This window comes from Sminthopsis crassicaudata, chromosome 1 (genome assembly GCF_048593235.1).
Source record: "Sminthopsis crassicaudata isolate SCR6 chromosome 1, ASM4859323v1, whole genome shotgun sequence".
Taxonomy (NCBI): Eukaryota; Metazoa; Chordata; class Mammalia; order Dasyuromorphia; family Dasyuridae; genus Sminthopsis; species Sminthopsis crassicaudata.
Genome location: NC_133617.1, coordinates 438,298,622 through 438,316,409, shown reverse-complemented (window position 1 = coordinate 438,316,409; position 17,788 = coordinate 438,298,622). Strand labels below are relative to the sequence as shown.

The 17,788-nt window shown below is 35.7% G+C and overlaps 1 protein-coding gene across 1 annotated transcript in view; it reads left to right on the top strand.

Annotated features, from left to right (window-relative positions):
• The window catches only part of MUSK (muscle associated receptor tyrosine kinase), a 211,357-nt gene that overhangs the window by 128,297 nt on the left and 65,272 nt on the right, over positions 1 to 17,788 (top strand). Inside the window, exon 8 of the mRNA XM_074287325.1 lies at positions 1,262 to 1,386. Within this exon, the coding sequence (XP_074143426.1) occupies positions 1,262 to 1,386 (125 nt within the window). The remainder of the gene's footprint in view (positions 1 to 1,261; positions 1,387 to 17,788) is intronic.

Genomic DNA, 17,788 nt, shown 5'->3' with positions numbered 1-17,788 from the left:
CTGCAAATCAGCTTGAAAGGATTATGGTATTTTGATCAGATGACATAACAAATCAAAATAGTTTATGATTGGCCAAAAGACTCAGACACAACATTAGACCAGTTTATAAAAATGATAGTCCAGGGATGAGCTCAGTCCTATGTTGGTCAATCCAAGTTTGAGAGTTAATAATTCCAGTTCATTGGGAAAGAAACACCCTTGGATAGATAAAAAAAAGTTTCTCTCTTCTATTACCCTCCCATAAGTGACTGTGTCATTAAAGAAACTTGACCAATATTGGAAGGTGCATCAAGGAAAATAGATTGTCACCCAGAGGCCAAATAGATCCAGAAATAAAGTAATGTGAAGAGGGAAATAGCTTTGAGAAGTATGACTGGATAAGAATATTATCTTTGAAATGAAGAAAGGACATTCAGGCCAGAAATTTCCAGGAGTTATATTACTCCTTTGTCACACTTGAATCTTACATAAGTACATCAAAAGCTAAATTTAATTCCATTCTGCACACAAATCCATGTTGAGGACAATATATCCCAGACTTTTGGGCGAGCATGTTTTGTCCCAACTATTCCTACCATATCATCTTTGTTGTAGTTAGGTTTTAGTTTTTTTCACTTTTCCATACAGCAAAAAGTACTATAACACTGGAAGTCCACTCCCATATAGTCACTGTTAGATCCCAATAGAGTCAGAGCAACCACTTTCTGGAGACTTCAGACCTATAATAGAAGTTTGGGTTGGATCAGCAGTCTAAGAGGAGGTCCTGCCAAAACATCAATGAATAGTTTAGAAGTACAAAAATAGCACTGAACTGGGCATCAGTAGACCTCAATTCTAGTCCCAGCTTCACTATTAAATAGTTCTATGAACTTGGGCAAGTCATTCATCTCTATGGGCCTCAGTTTCTCTGTTACATACTGAACTTAAGTCATATTATTTGGTTAGAAGTAACATTACCACTGACATCATGGAAGAAATCTCAATGAAGCCAAAAGTTCAGCTGGGGCAAGGAATAGGAGTTATTTTCTCCTGCTTTACCTGTCTTCAATTCTGAATTGTTTGTATTTGTTCTTTCTTCAGTAGTCATGATCTTATTCCCATGTTACCTATCTTCCTGTTGCAACTTGTGAATACTGGGATTTGTTTTTTTTTGTTTTTTTTTTTTTGTTTTTTTTTTTAGAAGCATGCAACTCATTCCTTGGAATTTTGGTTGAAGATGTACTTTCAGAATAGTCATATGGTTTCTCTATCTCCTTAACAGTGTTTGCCAGAATTCTGCGGGCTCCTGAATCCCACAATGTCACCTTTGGCTCTGTAGTGACCCTACGCTGTACTGCAACAGGCATTCCAGTTCCTACTATCACATGGCTTGAAAATGGAAATGCTGTGAGTGTAATTTCTATGTCTCCATGTTAGGGAAGCTTTCAGAATGCATTGTGTTGGAAGCAGTTATAACAATGCTCTGTGATTACTCAAAGGCTAATTCATATTCATTCCTTGATTCTTTATCTTTACCAAGTCTATATCATTGAAATCATGATATGACATATTATATTAGGGAACTGTGTTATAGTAATAAATAATAGAAATAATAATCATCATCCTTTATATTTCTTTTCTTTCTTTTTTTTTCCCCTGAGGCTGGGGTTAAGTGACTTGCCCAGGGTAACACAGCTAGGAAGTGTTAAGTGTCTGAGACCAGATTTGAACTTTGGTCCTCCTGAATTCAAGGCTGGTGCTCTATCCACTGCACCACCTAGCTGCCCCCTAGCTGCCCCCTATCCTTTATATTTCAAAGTCCCAAACACTGGTATAGGACACTAGAAATCCTCTGCTATTGATGTCTGTGTTGCCACTGGACCAGTTAAATTTTGACATACCTCCCAGAGTTGTTGTGAATATTAAGCAAGATAATAATTAAATGCTTATTACCACATTTGTATAATGTATAATTTAATTTAAAAAATGATTTTAAGTAATGAGGATAGTTAAGATTATGCCCATTTTTACATTTGAGGAAACTGGGCCTCTGGAATGTTAAGTCAACGAGTTTGACTATAAAGACCATATGTCTTCTTGGTGGCTGAGCTATCGATAGATCTTAGGTCTTTGATGTCCTTGTTCAATTATTTTTTTCCACTGTAGAAGCCATTTCTCTCCTTATGATCATAAAATTACGGATTTTAAAAGCTTGAAGAAACTTTAACAAGCAAGCAGTCAACCCCCTTATTTTTACAGATGAGAAAACGGAGGCATAAACTGGATAAGTGATTTGTTCAGGATCATATAGCCAGTAAGTGTTTGTGATGGGATTTAAACTCATTTCTTCCTAATTCCAAATCTAGGGATCTAAAGAATCAAAAGAAACAGCAAAAATACTCAGCTTTCCATTATGATTCAAGATGTAACCATAGGACTTGGGATGGATTAAGGTTCTGAGGAAAACAGAGTGAAATGACTTGCCCACGGTCATATAGCTAATACAGCTAATACATATCTTAAAATACATATCTAGCTACTGATGCTGTACCATTCTTTTCATATTAAATTATATCACATTAAACTTTTCTATCACATTCTGCTTCTAAGCCCTTAGAGTTTAAAAAAAAAAAGACTTCCATCTTCCTTCTCACATAGAAAATGGAAGGTTGACTATTTTGCCTCTATGGAGAAAGCAGACTTATTATTACCAGGACTTAATATATGATAGATCCATTCTTCAGTCACTATCATTCTTCCATTTGATGAACCATTGTAACTTTTCTTCTATTCCATATTTGGTCCACACAAAACATTTAGTCTGAACTTTGTCAGTACTTCCTCTTTATTTTTTTTTCTTCTTAAGGTGCTAGAAATACTCATTACCTTAAAGTAGGCTAGACTGGAAGATAGCAAGAAGTGGGAATAGGGGTTTTTCTTGTAGGTTCCAAAATCAGCTACATTATATTCATAAGAAACCTGTACCCCCAATTGAAGAAAAGATTTGGTCAAGTTGTCTGTGTAATAATGCATATAGAAGGGGCAGCTAGGTGGTGCAGTGGATAGAACACCAGCCCTGAAGTCAGAAGGACCTGAGTTCAAATCTGACCTCAGACACTTAACACTTCCTAGCCTTGCTGTATGACTCTGGGCAAGTCACTTAACCCCAATTGCCTCAGCAAAAAAAAAAATGCATATAGAAGAGAAATAAAGAAGTCATATTGTCTCCTCAAAAGCATGCTTATGAAAACATTTACATGTATAAAATATGATACAAATGTCACTTGTTATTACTAATTACAAATGCCCATTCTTATCCATGAATAACTTATGTTAAAATACTTGTGTTTTAAGTTGAAAAAAGAAATAAATGTCAGTTAAATGAGTTGGCCTTTGTTCTTTGGCAATTGTTCTTTAAGAGTTGGCTTGCCTGGGTAAGAAGCAGAGCAAAGAAGATAATTTGGACTCATAAAGATCTTTGTTTATATTCAGCCTTAGTAACAAACTCTGGAGAGATCATTTAACCTACCTCAGTTTCCTCATCTGTAAAACTAGATAGTTAGATCTGACTATCACTAAGAGATCTTAAAACTCTAAATCTATGATCTTTCAGTGATGGGACAAATAACTTCTTGAAGTTTCTTCTAATTCTATAACCATGAGATGATTACATGTAATAACTGTTTGGAAACTATTAGTTCCAAAATATGACCTCATGACTCTATATTAAAAGGCAAAATAAAAAGCAGGAATTCAAAGCAGTAAGCAGATAGAATTAATCAATATAGAATAGGGTGGGTAAAGGTAAGGGAATGAAGGGAAGGGGAATGGGTGCAGGTTTTTGGAAAACTGAACAATTACAGAGGAAGTTTGAAGTTAAAAATTAACATTTGATTTATAGTAGTAACTGGTTGCCATAAGATGTTATTATTACAGATAATACTTAAATGTTCATATTTCCTGATAGAGCCAATATCACAGGCAGCTAGAATGAGTCTTTACATGTTTTTATTGATGCTGAATTAGCAAACTTGAATGAGACTTCAAGATTGATCTTTTCATCATTCAGCCTTAAGATAAATTACAGCTAAAGCATTTTGTACTTGAAATCTCTAGATATTTCCTAAGGAAATTTATTTAGTATCTGAAAGTTTTCAGTTATAAAGTTTTCTCTAATGTCCTATTTAAATCTCTTGACTTTTTTCTTTGTTCTCATTTCATAGTCAGTAGGTAATCTTAGAATCTTAAGGGCAGAAAAGGTTTTAGAGATATTTAATCTAACCCTATTCTTTCAGAGATGGGAAACAGGCCAAGAGAACAATTTCATCACTGATTTGGATAAGGACATAGATGATATTACATCAAATCTGCAAAAGACATAAAGCTGGGAAAGATAGCTAACAAATTGGATGACAATGATCCAAAAAGATCCCTAAGAGAGTATTGAAATAAATCTAATGAAATGATATTCAAAGTGAATAAATATTAAATATTATACTTGCCTATAAAAATTAACTTCATTAAGTATAGCGGAGTAAGGGAAATGTGAATAGATTGATGGTAATTTTTTAAAAATTCTAGTGATTTAGTGGACTGAAAGTTCAATATGGATAAGCATCTATATGATGTAGCAGCCAAAAAACAAACAACAATTAATTCAAAATGATGCTGTATGAATAGGGGCCGAGTTTCTATTACATTCCTACCTCATCAGATTTCATCAGGAACATTGAGTTCGGTCCTGGGTTCCATGGTTTAAGTAAGATATGACTAAGAAAGAGCTCACAGTAGGGCAATCAAATTGGTGAAGAGTCTTGAGGCCAGGAAATAAGAGGATCTATTGAAGAAAGTGACTACATTTAGTCTAGAGAAGGAACTTGCAGAGGATGGATAAGATTATTTTTTTTTTTCACTGTTTGGTCCTAGAGAGAAGAACTGGAAGAAATGTATAGAAGTTGCAAAAATGTCAGTTTAAGCTAATCTCAGGAAAACTTTTGAACAATTTTAGCCAATTAAAAGTGAAATGGGCTGTCTGGAGTAGTGGTCAGTTTTCCCTCGAAGATATATAAGTAGAGGCTAAAGGACCACTTAATACATATTTTAAGGTTTTCTTTCATAGTTGGACTGAATTTGCTTGGCAAAGGAGTTCCCTTTCCCCTTTCAAATAATATGATTCTGTAGTGTTCTTCTCTAAATTATAATCTTCTCTGGGAGCAGGTTTCTTGGGGAGCTTATAGAGGCAGCCTTAGTTTCTTTTTTTTTTTATTTAGAATTTTTCCCACAGTATATATACATGAGTAATTTTTTATAATATTATTCCTTGTATTCATTTTTTCCAAATTATCCCCTCTGTCCCTCCACTCCCTCCCCCCGATGACAGGCAATCCCATACATTTTACATGTGTTACAATATAACCTAGATACAATATATGTGTGTAAATACCATTTTCTTGTTGCACATTAAGTATTAGATTCCGAAGGTATAAGTAACCTGGGTAGATAGACAGTAGTGCTAGCAATTTACATTCACTTCCCAGTGTTCCTTCTCTGGGTGTAGTTATTTCTGTCCATCATTGATCAACTGGAAGTGAGTTGGATCTTCTTTATGTTGAAGATATCCACTTCCATCAGAATACATCTTCATACAGCATTGAAGTGTACAGCGATCTTCTGGTTCTATTCATTTCACTCAGCATCAGTTGATGTAAGTCTCTCCAAGCCTCTCTGTATTCCTCCTGCTGGTCATTTCTTACAGAGCAATAATATTCCATAACCTTCATATACCATAATTTATCCAACCATTCTCCAATTGATGGACATCCATTCATCTTCCAGTTTCTAGCTACAACAAAAAGAGCTGCCACAAACATTTTGGCACACACAGGTCCCTTTCCACTCTTTAGTATTTCTTTGGGATATAAGCCCAATAGCAGCAATGGGCAGCCTTAGTTTCAATTCAGTTCAATAATCATCTCAAATTCAGCCAGGAGTTAAAAGTTCAGATCCTTTATTGTCTCCTTCAAAATAGCCCTGTTAACTATCTTAAAGGCCTATCACTCTCCTTGGTTCTGAGAGCTCTTGCCACTAGTCCTTTGTCTCTTCCAGCTTCTGCCTCTATCTCCCTCTGAATCCAAAGCCAGCACAAAGGTGGAAAATGGAATGAATCTGACTCCACCTCTGAGAGTGGGATTGTGGGTTTCTGACTTGTGAATCTCCCAAAGTCAATCCTAGTTGAGACTCCTAGCTCATATATGCTCTCTAAAGGTGTGAACTCTAATATGTGAATTCTCTTAAAGGTGTGAACTAAGTACATAAGTATTGTCTCTATCAATTCCAATGACTTAGCACCTTGTTTCAAGTTCTGGACCATAATATCTCCCGCTTTCTTTTGATTTAGAACATAAGGTAGTCATAACCTCCCTGACTTCTCAAGGAGGTGAGAACCCCCAAAAAAGAAGGTGATCACGTCTTCCCTGATTGCTCAGAAAAGGAGTGAAAACACCATAAAAAGAAGGTGGTCACACCCTACCTGACTTCTCAGGAAGGGAAATGAAAACACCAAAGAAAATGGGAAATCAAATCAGATTAGCGAGTTTCTGAAGGGGCTCATTCTTAAAACAGGTATACATAAATCCATCAATATGGGAAGTATTACACATAATTACATAAATTACATAAGCACATAATAACATAACACAGGCTAGTAGTGATGTAACAAATAACATGAATCAACATGAGGAATTATACAGGTCCATAAGTCCTAGAAATAGTCCAAAAGAAATCTATTGTCCATTAGTTCATGTGCCAGGTATCCAATAATTCCTGTAAGCTTTGAAGTCCTGCAATAGTCTCATCTTGTGTTAGAGAATCCAATGATTCCTGCTAGTTTTTAAGTCCTGCAGCAGTCTCATTATCAGCCATGCTCTTTCAGTGTCAGATATTTCTTAGATCTTCTCCTTTGTTTTGAGGTTTTTCTCCTTTTCTGTCTCTCTCCAAGTGTTCATTGCCACCCATCTGTTTTCTTCTACATCTGTTTCCTTCTCCATCTGTAGGAATACAAGCAAACCCTTTCTCCCAAGAAGTTAACCTATCTAATTCCCTTCTATTTACCACTTTCTAGATCTCTCTTCATTACCTGGCAATTACATTGGAGCTGCTTGCACTGGACACTGCCATTCTGTTGGGTTAAAAAGCCTGTATTTTCCCCAATTGTCATCCCTTTCTCTATTTGATTGTTTTTCTGCTCATTGATCACATCAGAGTATTGTGCTTCTAAAGGTGTAACCTCAGCTGCCATCATGCCCCACTTATCTTTTGATTAAGGTCTTGGAGCTGGGCCCTGCCTCTCATTTTCCTGGGTCGATTTACATTCTGAGGCCCAGTGGAAGCCCTTGTGGCATTTTGGATCTAGGGTTTCAGGTCTTCTCTCACCCTGTCTTCTCACTCTTTTCTCTAAATCTACACTGGGCTCTCAGATGTCCTATCTTTCCACACTGAAAACATCAATGAGTTTCTCTAGAAGTCCCTTGCCAATAGAGACCCTGTCTTCCCATGTTCATCATAGTCTGGGTATAATAAACATTTGTGCCCACTGTGGCACAGCATCTTATGATCTCCTCTAAAGAAGCATCTTTGTGTAGTCCCCATATAATTCTTCTGCAAACCTCATTGGCCTTTTCCTTAGCCAGATATCTGGTCATTATTTCTGTAGCTGCATTTTCTCCAATGGTTCTTGTGACAGCTGTTTGCAAACATCCCACAAAATCTGCAAAGGGTTCATTGGGACCTTGCTCTATTTTTTGTGAAGGCTTTACCTTCATCTTTTTCTGGGAGAGAACCCCAAGTTTTTGTTGCAGCAGCCACAATCTCTTCATACTGACCTTCACCAGCTAGTTGGTCAAAAGTTATTTGTACATTAACTCCTGTTTGCCTATTGCATCTGGCTTGAATCCTACATAATTCATGATACTCTGATACAAGTTTTGTCCAGGTTCTAAACATGTCCTTGCTATGGATTTCCAATCACTCTGGGTTAGGATTTAATAAGACAAATTATCTAGTAACATCTTAACATAAGACAATGTAACCCCATAAAGAGTGCAACCCTTTTTCAGATCCTTAATTTTTTCCAGATCAAAAGGAGTATATCTTCTCTTTTTTGATATGAAGCTCTTCAATCTCAGGGTATGCATTTATAAAATCAGATACATCCTGTTCTTCATTTTTTGCCTTGACCAGTGCTTTTTATAATCTTGTTATAGGCTGTTTAATAGGTGATTCTGTTTTGTCACTGCCTCTCCCCCTCCTCCTCCCTCCACCCACAAAGGGTTAATTGAGGGAAGTAGGTCAGGGGAGGGGGAATGCTCCCCTTGTGAAGTATTAAACTCAGAATTTTACTTAACTCCATTCTTATCTGATTCTTCGTCCTTTTCACCTAGTTTAGTTGGCACCTCCCCCTCCTGCTCTTTCTTCTTTTTCCTTATTCTATAACTTATATTATTTCCTAAAGCCAATTGTATTAAATTATATGTATTAAGTGTATCTTTGGAAATTGAGTCATGATTCTATGAATAAGAGTAATTTACAACCACCTGAGTCTACCTTAGCCACAATTGTGAAATAAAAAACATTTATTTTCAGAAATCCTATGCCCACTTACTTTGTTGTTGTTGTTTAGTTATTTTACACATCTCATGATCCTATTTGGAGTTTTCTTGGCAACAATACTGAAGTGGCTTGCTATTTCCTTCTCCAGATCATTTTATAGATGAGAAACTGAGGCAAACAAAATAAAGCGACTTGCCCACAGTCATACAGTTAATACATATCTTAAGTAAAATTTGAACTCAGGTCTTCCTAACTTCAGGTTCTGTGCTCTATTCTCTGTACCACCTAGATGCCCAGAGGATCCATAGAATAATTAATTTAAAGCTGGAAGGGACCTTCATCTAGTCCAATCCTTTTTTCCTTTTTACATTTTATAAATAAGTCAAAGGTTAGAAAGGTTTAGTGATTTTGTCATGGTTATAAAGATAGCCAATAGAAGAGCAGGGATTCAAATCCCCTCTTCAAAATTGGAGCTCTTTTCATTATTCCAGGACATACCTCTATCTATAATGGTCTATATATTCTTGTCTCCCGTGAGTCTTGACTCATGCTTCAAGTCTTTTAAAACTCTACCACTATATCAAAATTCACATAGGTCCTTTTTTCCCAATGTCTGACTTTTTATTTATTACATTTTAAGGTGTTGATGAAATTGAAAATTAATTCATGCTGAGGTGTTACTGGGAAAAATGTGTCCTGACTCCTTCTTTTTTCTAAATAACATATTTTAAGAGTAGGCTGTCAACACTTGTTATCTCTGCTTCTTTTCCACTCAATCTTTTCTTAACTCTGCAGTCTGGCTTTATTATTTGACTGTTTTCTCCAAAGTGACCTATTATTTTCTAGTTGTCAAATCCAATGGCCTTTTCTCAGTTCTCATTGTTGTTGACCTTTTCAGCTTTTGATATTATCTATCTCCTCCTTTTCCTTAATATTCTTCTTTCTTGGTTTTTATGATACTACTCTCTCCTGATTCTTCTTCTCCTTCTGCGACCATTCTTTCTCTGCCTCTTTCACAATTTTGCATCCAAGTCACTCCCATTAACTATTGGCATAGGCTCTATCCTGGTCCCTCTTCTCTTTTCACTATTTACTATTTTGTTTGATGATCTTATCAGAAGGAATTGGTTTGTGCAAATGTAGGAGAAAAATGGGGAGTAGAAGATCATATTTGAGAGATGAAAGATAAATAAACAAAGTGGAGCTATTATTAAATTGATATTATCAGAAGTCCTTCATCAGATAGAATTTGAAACATTTCAGAAAGGCCTGCACTGACATTTTTGTTAACCCATGGTCCTTTTTCCAATCCAGGTAAATTCAGCTAACATATCTATATAGATGACTTTTTGATGTTCTTGTCAAGTTTAACTATCAAGTTGACTATCTGAAACTGATTCCAGCATACATTGTTTAGGGACTCTCTTTGGTCTTTTTTTTTTTTTTTTTGGTATCTCTAAATCTCTAAATCTACATCTAAATCCCTCAATTAATGCTAAATGATGAACTATTAGAGTCAGAAGTCTAACCCAAGGAGTTACTTTGTTGGTACATATTTCAGACACAGTAGCAAGTCAAAGAAATACATTTGAGGTATTATAGTATCATCCAAATTTGATACAATATACAATATAAGTAGTGATTCTCTGTGTGGGGTCTGCTTTCCCTTCATATTCTTGAAAATTTACTCTCTTAGTTTTAATTTTTCTAGGCTGAGAAAACAATTAATAAACATTTATTAAATACCTACTACAGAGGAGTGCTACAGGTACAAAATTTGAAATTACATTTATCAATGAAAGGCATGGATTCTATCCATGTGTGTGTGTTAAAAAAAAAAATACAAAGCAGAACAATTGCTTATGGGGAATCAAGGAAGGTTTCATACATAAGGTGGCTCTTTTTTTTTCTGAGGCAATTGGGGTTAAGTGACTTGCCCAGGGTCACACAGCCAGGAAATGTTAAATGTCTCCTGACTTCAGGGCTCTATCCATTGTGCCACCTCACTGCCCTATAAAGTGTCTTTTAAAGGAAATAAAAGATCCTAAGAGATGGTGGTGAGGAGAAAGTACATTCCAGGTACAGGGAAAAGACAACACAGAGCCATGGAAACAATTCTTATCGCCATAATGTTTTCTCACAGAATCTCTGACTTACCCTCTTCATCATTCTGGTTGCTCTCTCTGGATCCTTTATAACTTTTTCTTATCACAAAAGTCAGAACTCTTACAAATCAATTCCATGCTCTAATAAAAATCCAACAAATGCTGAGAAATCAGGGTGGGAGAAGGACTGCCTCCTGGCTCCTACATGTTGCAATTCTGTTTACTCATCCTAACATGGCTTTTTCCTTCAACACATAGTGTCCAGATCTCAGGCCAGTCAAGGCAAATGGGGCAGAGCAGGGAAGGAAGTGGAAGGATTGTGAAGGAGGCTATCCAGCAGGGTGTGCCCTTCAGAAGGCTTTCCAGGAAGGACAACCTCCACTCTGGCTATAGTCACAATCATGATGAAAGCACCCACACTTCCCACAATGATGAGGAGTTTCATAAAAAGGATCAAGCAGACTAAACTTAACTAGGTCCCAAGAGGAGGAAGATGAGGAAGAGAAGGTGGAGGAGGAAGAGAAGGAATGGGGGGCTGATGGGAGAAAAAAGGGAGAGGAGGGTGAAGTAAGTAAGGCCCATGGGTTTAAAAAAATGTTAATGCAGGACTTTCTGAGAGATGGTTTTTCCAGCCAGAACAGAAAATCAAATTCTGGAACAGCCCTGTCTAATATCCAATCACATCATTTCAATAATATCTCTGCTTTGTTTATCTCTTCAAAATGGTTCTCTAGTCTCAATTTCCCCCCTATACTAGCACAAACTCACCCCTTCTTCATTTTAAAGTTCTCCCATCTTCTTAGATAAACCCATTCCTATGCACTGTGGCAAGGCACTCCATGAACAAATTTCTATTCTCAAAGCAAATAATTACCACATGAACAAGTACCTTAGATTCAAATAGGGGTGGAGCCCAATAGTCTGACTCTGTTGTTGCTATTTTCTTCAAATTATTAAGATCATTTTCAGTTCTAATAATCATTGCTAAGGATTCTATAATATCTTTCACAGGAAGGAAGGAAGAATTGCAGTTACAAACTGAATACTGTAGGGGATAACTACTGGCAGAAGATCTAGCTTCTATTTGTGGTGAACCATTTAATTAGCTGAGATGCCTCGGCTGTGTCCCTTTCCCTCTCAATCAATCAACAAGAATTTATTAAATGTCCATTTTGTGCCAGGCACTCTTATAGACAGTGAAAATATGAATACATACAAAAGTATTAAGGTTACTAACCTAAAGGCATTTATTATCTAGGATAAAAGCATATAGAAAGTCAGAATAGTGTAGTAAAAAGATGATTGGCTTCATAGTCAAAGGACCTTATTTCAAATCCTAACTTCTGTCAATGACTACCTCTGTGTATTAGAGCAAACCAGTTAATCAACCTTTCTAGGCTTTCAGTTTCTTCATTTGTAAAAATAGAGAGGTGAGAACAAATTAGATGATCTCTAAAGTTCCTTCCAGTTCCTATGTTCACAAATAAGGAAATACAAGATAGGTACAAGTTAAATATCCAGTTATTTGAGTCAAGGATATAATGGAGGGAATCAAGAAAGATTTTTTTGAAGAAGATGGTACTTGAGTTGAGTTTTGAAAGGTGCTAAAGTTTCCAAGAGGGAGAATTGAAGAAATAGAAGAGTATTCCAGGCATTAGGATGGCTTATATAAACACTTGGGAGATAACATATCATTCATAAGAGCCATTTTGGCTTGAATAGAGAGAACATGAGATAATATAATATATAACCAACCTGACATAGGCTGAGTCAAATTTTTGAAGAACTTTAAACTGTTAAACATAGGAGATTATACTTAATCCTAAATGTAATAAGAAGCCACTGAGACAGATCAAAGGTATGTTCAAACCTGCATTTTAGGAATAACAGTTTGGCAATTATACGGAGATGGATTAAGAAAGACTGAAAGCAGAGAGACCAGTTAGTAGATATATGAGATTCTCTTAACCCCACATTCCATATCAATAGAACAAAAGGGTTGGATTAGTAATCCCAAAATTTAAGATGGGCAACTATTAGACTTATTATAATCAACCAAATTTTGTAATCAATGAAAAGAAACACAGATTCATATAGTAATAATAAAAAAATGAGTAATAAAATTTAAACCAGAATGTAATGTAGTTAGAGACAAATTCTCTGTTTCTGAGATTCTGTTTGTTTTTGTTTTTTGTTTTTTTGTTTGTTTGTTTGTTTTTGTTGTTGTTGTTTGTTTGTTTGCTTTTGGTTTTTTGTTTTTGCTAAAATAGAAGAATATTATGTTTAATCATGGTTTGGACTTCTTTGGTTTGCTAATTAAAGCCAAAACCTAATAAACCAGGGAATAAGCTAAGGAAAGAAACAGAACAGCCTTAGCCAAATGCTAAAATAGGAATTAGGCAAACAGTAAATCTCCTCTAGGAAAGAAGTAGAAATACATCCAAAGTCCTTCTGATCAGAGACGTCAGTTACTATAACAGCCAAGTTTTACACTTGGTAAAGCTACTTAGGACCTAAAGAAGACTGAGCTATATAAGCAACATTACCTCAAAGTACAAGAAATTAATCATTACAAATAGATACTGGTAAAGTAGCAGCCAGTGGTTGTGGCATGTCCCAGTTGCCACTGGGGACTACATAGTAGAGTTCACAGATCTGACACTAGCTGGTGGAAGTGGAGAAAGAGAGGAGTAGGGAACTGGGACAAGAAGCAAACAATGAATCAGCCTAGGCCTGAGTTGAAGCTGGTCACCAGTAGCTTTATCTCCTGAGGTCCCAAAATCACAGAGGCTCCAAAAAGACATAAACAGCCCTTTTCTCACCTATGTTGATCATGCTATGAAACCAACTCATAAACTAAATGGACATTTGTGGCCAACCTACAAACCTATAACCATATCAGAAACTATAGGAATAGTCGATGAAAGACCCTGATGGAATTGAATAAACTCTGCACCTCCTGGCCACTGAGTTTTTGTTAATCTTTCACTAGCAGTCGCTGTGTATGGATGAGCTCTGAGTAGAAGATAGTTCCATCCTGCCTATTGTGACCAACATATCTTGAGACTAAGTCCTAGTTCATGTTTTGTTTTTTAAAGCAAAATAATATTTATTGACTTTTAAGGCAAAACTTCCATTTTTTATATCTTCATAAACATGTCTATCTTTTTCCTAAAATTCACTTATTTTAAGAATTTCTCAAACTTTTTCCACTAATGACCCCATTTTGCCCAAGAAATTTTTATGTGACCTATAGTTGATAAAATAGTTTAGATAAAATAGTTATATAAATCAAACACTTACTGATAATAAATCAAAATTTTATGATTCCCATATTCAGTTATGTGAATGGGATTGTAATCCATAGTTTAAGAAACTTTGCTTTATATGATTTGGCATTGAGTTTACAATATTTCATCATCAGACTATACTTATTATATTGGATAGTAAGCATAATTTTTAAAAATAAAAGCCAGTTTTCTAATTCTAGGCCTGATTAAACCAATAAGTTATTAATAGGGTCTAAATTAGGCCAATTTCCATTCCACTGAAACTTGTTTATTTCTACCTCTAGATAAATTTCTCAACCTTTTATAGAAGATATAGCACATTCTATAGTTATTTTGTGATAGTCTAAGTTAAATAGGCAAGCATTTACAATGTGCTAGGCATTGTACTGAGAGCTGAGGATACAAAGAAAGGGGGGAAAGAAAGGGTTCATATTAATAGAAAACTCCAAACAAGCCACTTCTTTCTCAAGTAGCTCAAACTATTAGTCTAAACTGTTTGAACCATTCCAGTAAAAAGAGCATTGGAAAAATACTAATGTTGCTTGTTTTACTAGTAGATGAAAACATAATACCTTGCTTATAGCTAGTATTTAATTACTACTTGTGTTCTTACCCATTTTATAGGTTCTTTAAAAAATTTTGAAAACAAATCTTTGCATAAATTCTTTTATGTCTTAAATACCTCAGAGAAGCTATTCATAGGAATAGCTACTTTCTATATCTGTGTTGTTTAGTCATATTTTGTTCACACAAAGATTTTTTTTTAATTCACTAGTATTTGCTGTATATTACTAAATTGTAGTCAAATGCTGAGATTATGACAATGGTTTTCTTGGAGAAAAAGTTTTGCTGAACCCAAATGAACCCAAAATGAAGACAATATGGGACATTTTCTATTCACTCAGAGTATTCTATTCATTCAACAACCATTTATTTATTAAAGTATTTCTGTGTAAGAAGTAATTCTAGGATTTATAAGACTCCAGAGAGTCTAGGTGGCACAATAATAAATCAATCAAAATATGGCCTCAGGCATTTACTATCTGTGTGACTCCTAGCAAGCCACTTCAGCCTGTTTGCCACAGTTTCCTTATCTGTAAAATGAACTGGAGAAGGAAATGACAAATTACTCCAGGAGCATTGCCAAGAAAACCCCAAAGGGAATTATGAACAACTACCACCACTGTAGCCCTAGCTATAATTATTAGGTTTTTCTAGTGCATCTACTATGTGACAGGCATTCTACTAAGTGCTAGAGATAAAATCAGAGGCAAAATACAATCCTTGCCCTCAAGGAGGATACAGTAAAATAGGAGAGACAGAACATAAACAAAAAGTACAGAACTTGGAATCAGAAAGAGCTGAATTAAATGTAATCTCAGATAATTAGTAACTGTGTGACCCTAGGAATCACTTAACTTCTATCTGCCTCAGTTTCCTCAATTCTTCAAAGGTAATAATAATAGCAACTATCCTCCCAGGGTTGTTGTAAGAATCAGATGAGATAGTTTTTTTTTGTTAAGTGCTTCACACAATAAGTAGCACAAAGTAGCTGCTTAATAAATGTCCTTCTGTTTTATTTCTTTTTCCCCTCAAGAAAGGTTTTTTTTTAAAAAAGTGATGGTGTTTGTCTTGAGGGAATTTCATTGTATAATTTTGAGATTCATTTTTTTTAAGTCACTTTTTTCTAAACTTTCCATGATAGTCTGATAGCTCTAACTTAAAGGCAGTTAGTTTTGGTGTTGAGGATGGAGTGCTGGGCCTGGAGTCAAGAACAGAGTTCAAATCCACAGTGATAAACTGGGGATGATAATAACACCAATTTCCCAGGATCAGTGTGAGGATCAAATAAAATAATATTTATAAAGCAACAGCACAGTGCTTGGCTCATCATAAGCATTATATAAATTCTTGTTTCCTCTAACTACTTAGAAGAGCAGAGAGTCACCAAATTAGAAAGGAATTTAGAGAATCCTCCAATTCTACAGATGAGAATCACACGGCTAAAAAGTTTAAGGGATTTGTTTGAGGTCACATAGCTAGTGTCTGTTTGAGGTCACATAGCTAATGTCAGTCATTGCGTAAAGTAGTTTTCTGGATTTAGTCTAGGAAAAGAGTTTTACTCTTTTTGAGATTCCATTAATTTCAAAGGATACTTCAATAGGTGCTGTGAGCAAGACTTTCTAATGGATCCTTGGGGAGATGCAAAGTCAGAATAAAATATCACAGTAACCCATTTATAGAAATTGGATAAATGGAAGAAACTTTGGGGATTTTCTCCTGTAGAAAATAGTTAGTCTATGTCAAAAATTTCCCTGAGGTCATTACTCAAAAAATAATAAAATTGAAACTTTTTCAGTTCAACTTCCTCAAAAAGGTAACTAACTCCATTTTACTAAACAAAAAGTTTCTTTTTCCTTTTACCTCTGTCAGTCATTACTGGACACTGAAGGAAGAAACTGTAATTGAAAAGAATAGAAATTGACATCTCAGCATTTAAAACAAGAAATGGGATTTTCTTTGAAAGGGCATCTCCTACAAAAGAAAGTCTTTCCTGAAATTTTCTAAACACCCAAGTGGGAAAAAAATCTTGTGGTGTTTTTTGTTTTGGGGGGGAGAGGGACAGAGGGACAGTTAGGCTAACATACAAATCAAATAAGATAAAACTTATCAAATAGACTAGAAAAACCTAACAATTATAGCTAGGGCTACAGTGGTGGTAGTTGTTCATAATTCCCTTTGGGGTTTTCTTGGCAATGCTCCTGGAGTAATTTGTCATTTCCTTCTCCAGTTCATTTTACAGATAAGGAAACTGTGGCAAACAGGCTGAAGTGGCTTGCTAGGAGTCACACAGATAGTAAATGCCTGAGGCCATATTTGGATTCAGGTCTTTTTGACTCTAGACCCCATGCTCTATCCATTGCACCACCTAGCTACTAAAAAAAGGATCGTGTCCAGCTCTACATGATACTGTCAATAGGGTTTTTTAGCAAAGATCCTGGAGTGTGTTGGCATTTCTTTCTCCAGTGAATTAAAGTAAACAGAGTTAAGTTATTTGCCCAAAGTCACATAACTAGTAAGTGTCTGAGGCCAGATTTGGACTCCGGTTTCCTGACTCCATGACCAGTTCTCTATCATGGTTGCCTTATAACTAGTTTAAGCAAACCTAAATAATATGAAAAAGCATCATGAGCTATTTCTTGATGTTTTTCTGTTGCATGAACTACACAAGTACATTAGCTGCTATTCATAATAATTTTAGCAGGCAGGTCTAACGGACTTTTGGGTTGGGGGGGGGAATGTAGGATGGGGAAGAAAAGTTCTATAATATCTCAGTTCATTCCAAGGACCTTCCCAGCCAGAGTTGCTGTGGCTGTCAATCACTTACAGAAAAGATGCTCCATCCTTAAAAGAAAGAAATTTACTGATAAATGTGGAAATATGTTTAGAAGAATTGCATATGTTTAACCTATATTGAATTACTTGCTGCCTAGAGGAGGGGAGGAGGTAGGGAGAGAGGGAGAAAAATTTGAAACACTTGCAATGGAGAATGTTGAAAATTATCTTTGCATATATTTTGAAAGATGAAAGACTATTATTATAAAAAGTATTTAAATTAAAAAAGAGAAAATTGCATTTTGTACATTGACTTTTCTTCTCTGACATATCCTCACCAGTCATGAAATGAAGGCCCTGCAAGTGAATTAGAGAATAGATCATCCAGTTATTCCAGGCCAATCTCCTCAGGTCAGTCTGTGGAGAAGACTTGGTTACTTTAAGAAAAAAATAAGGTTTTACCTGGAGTAC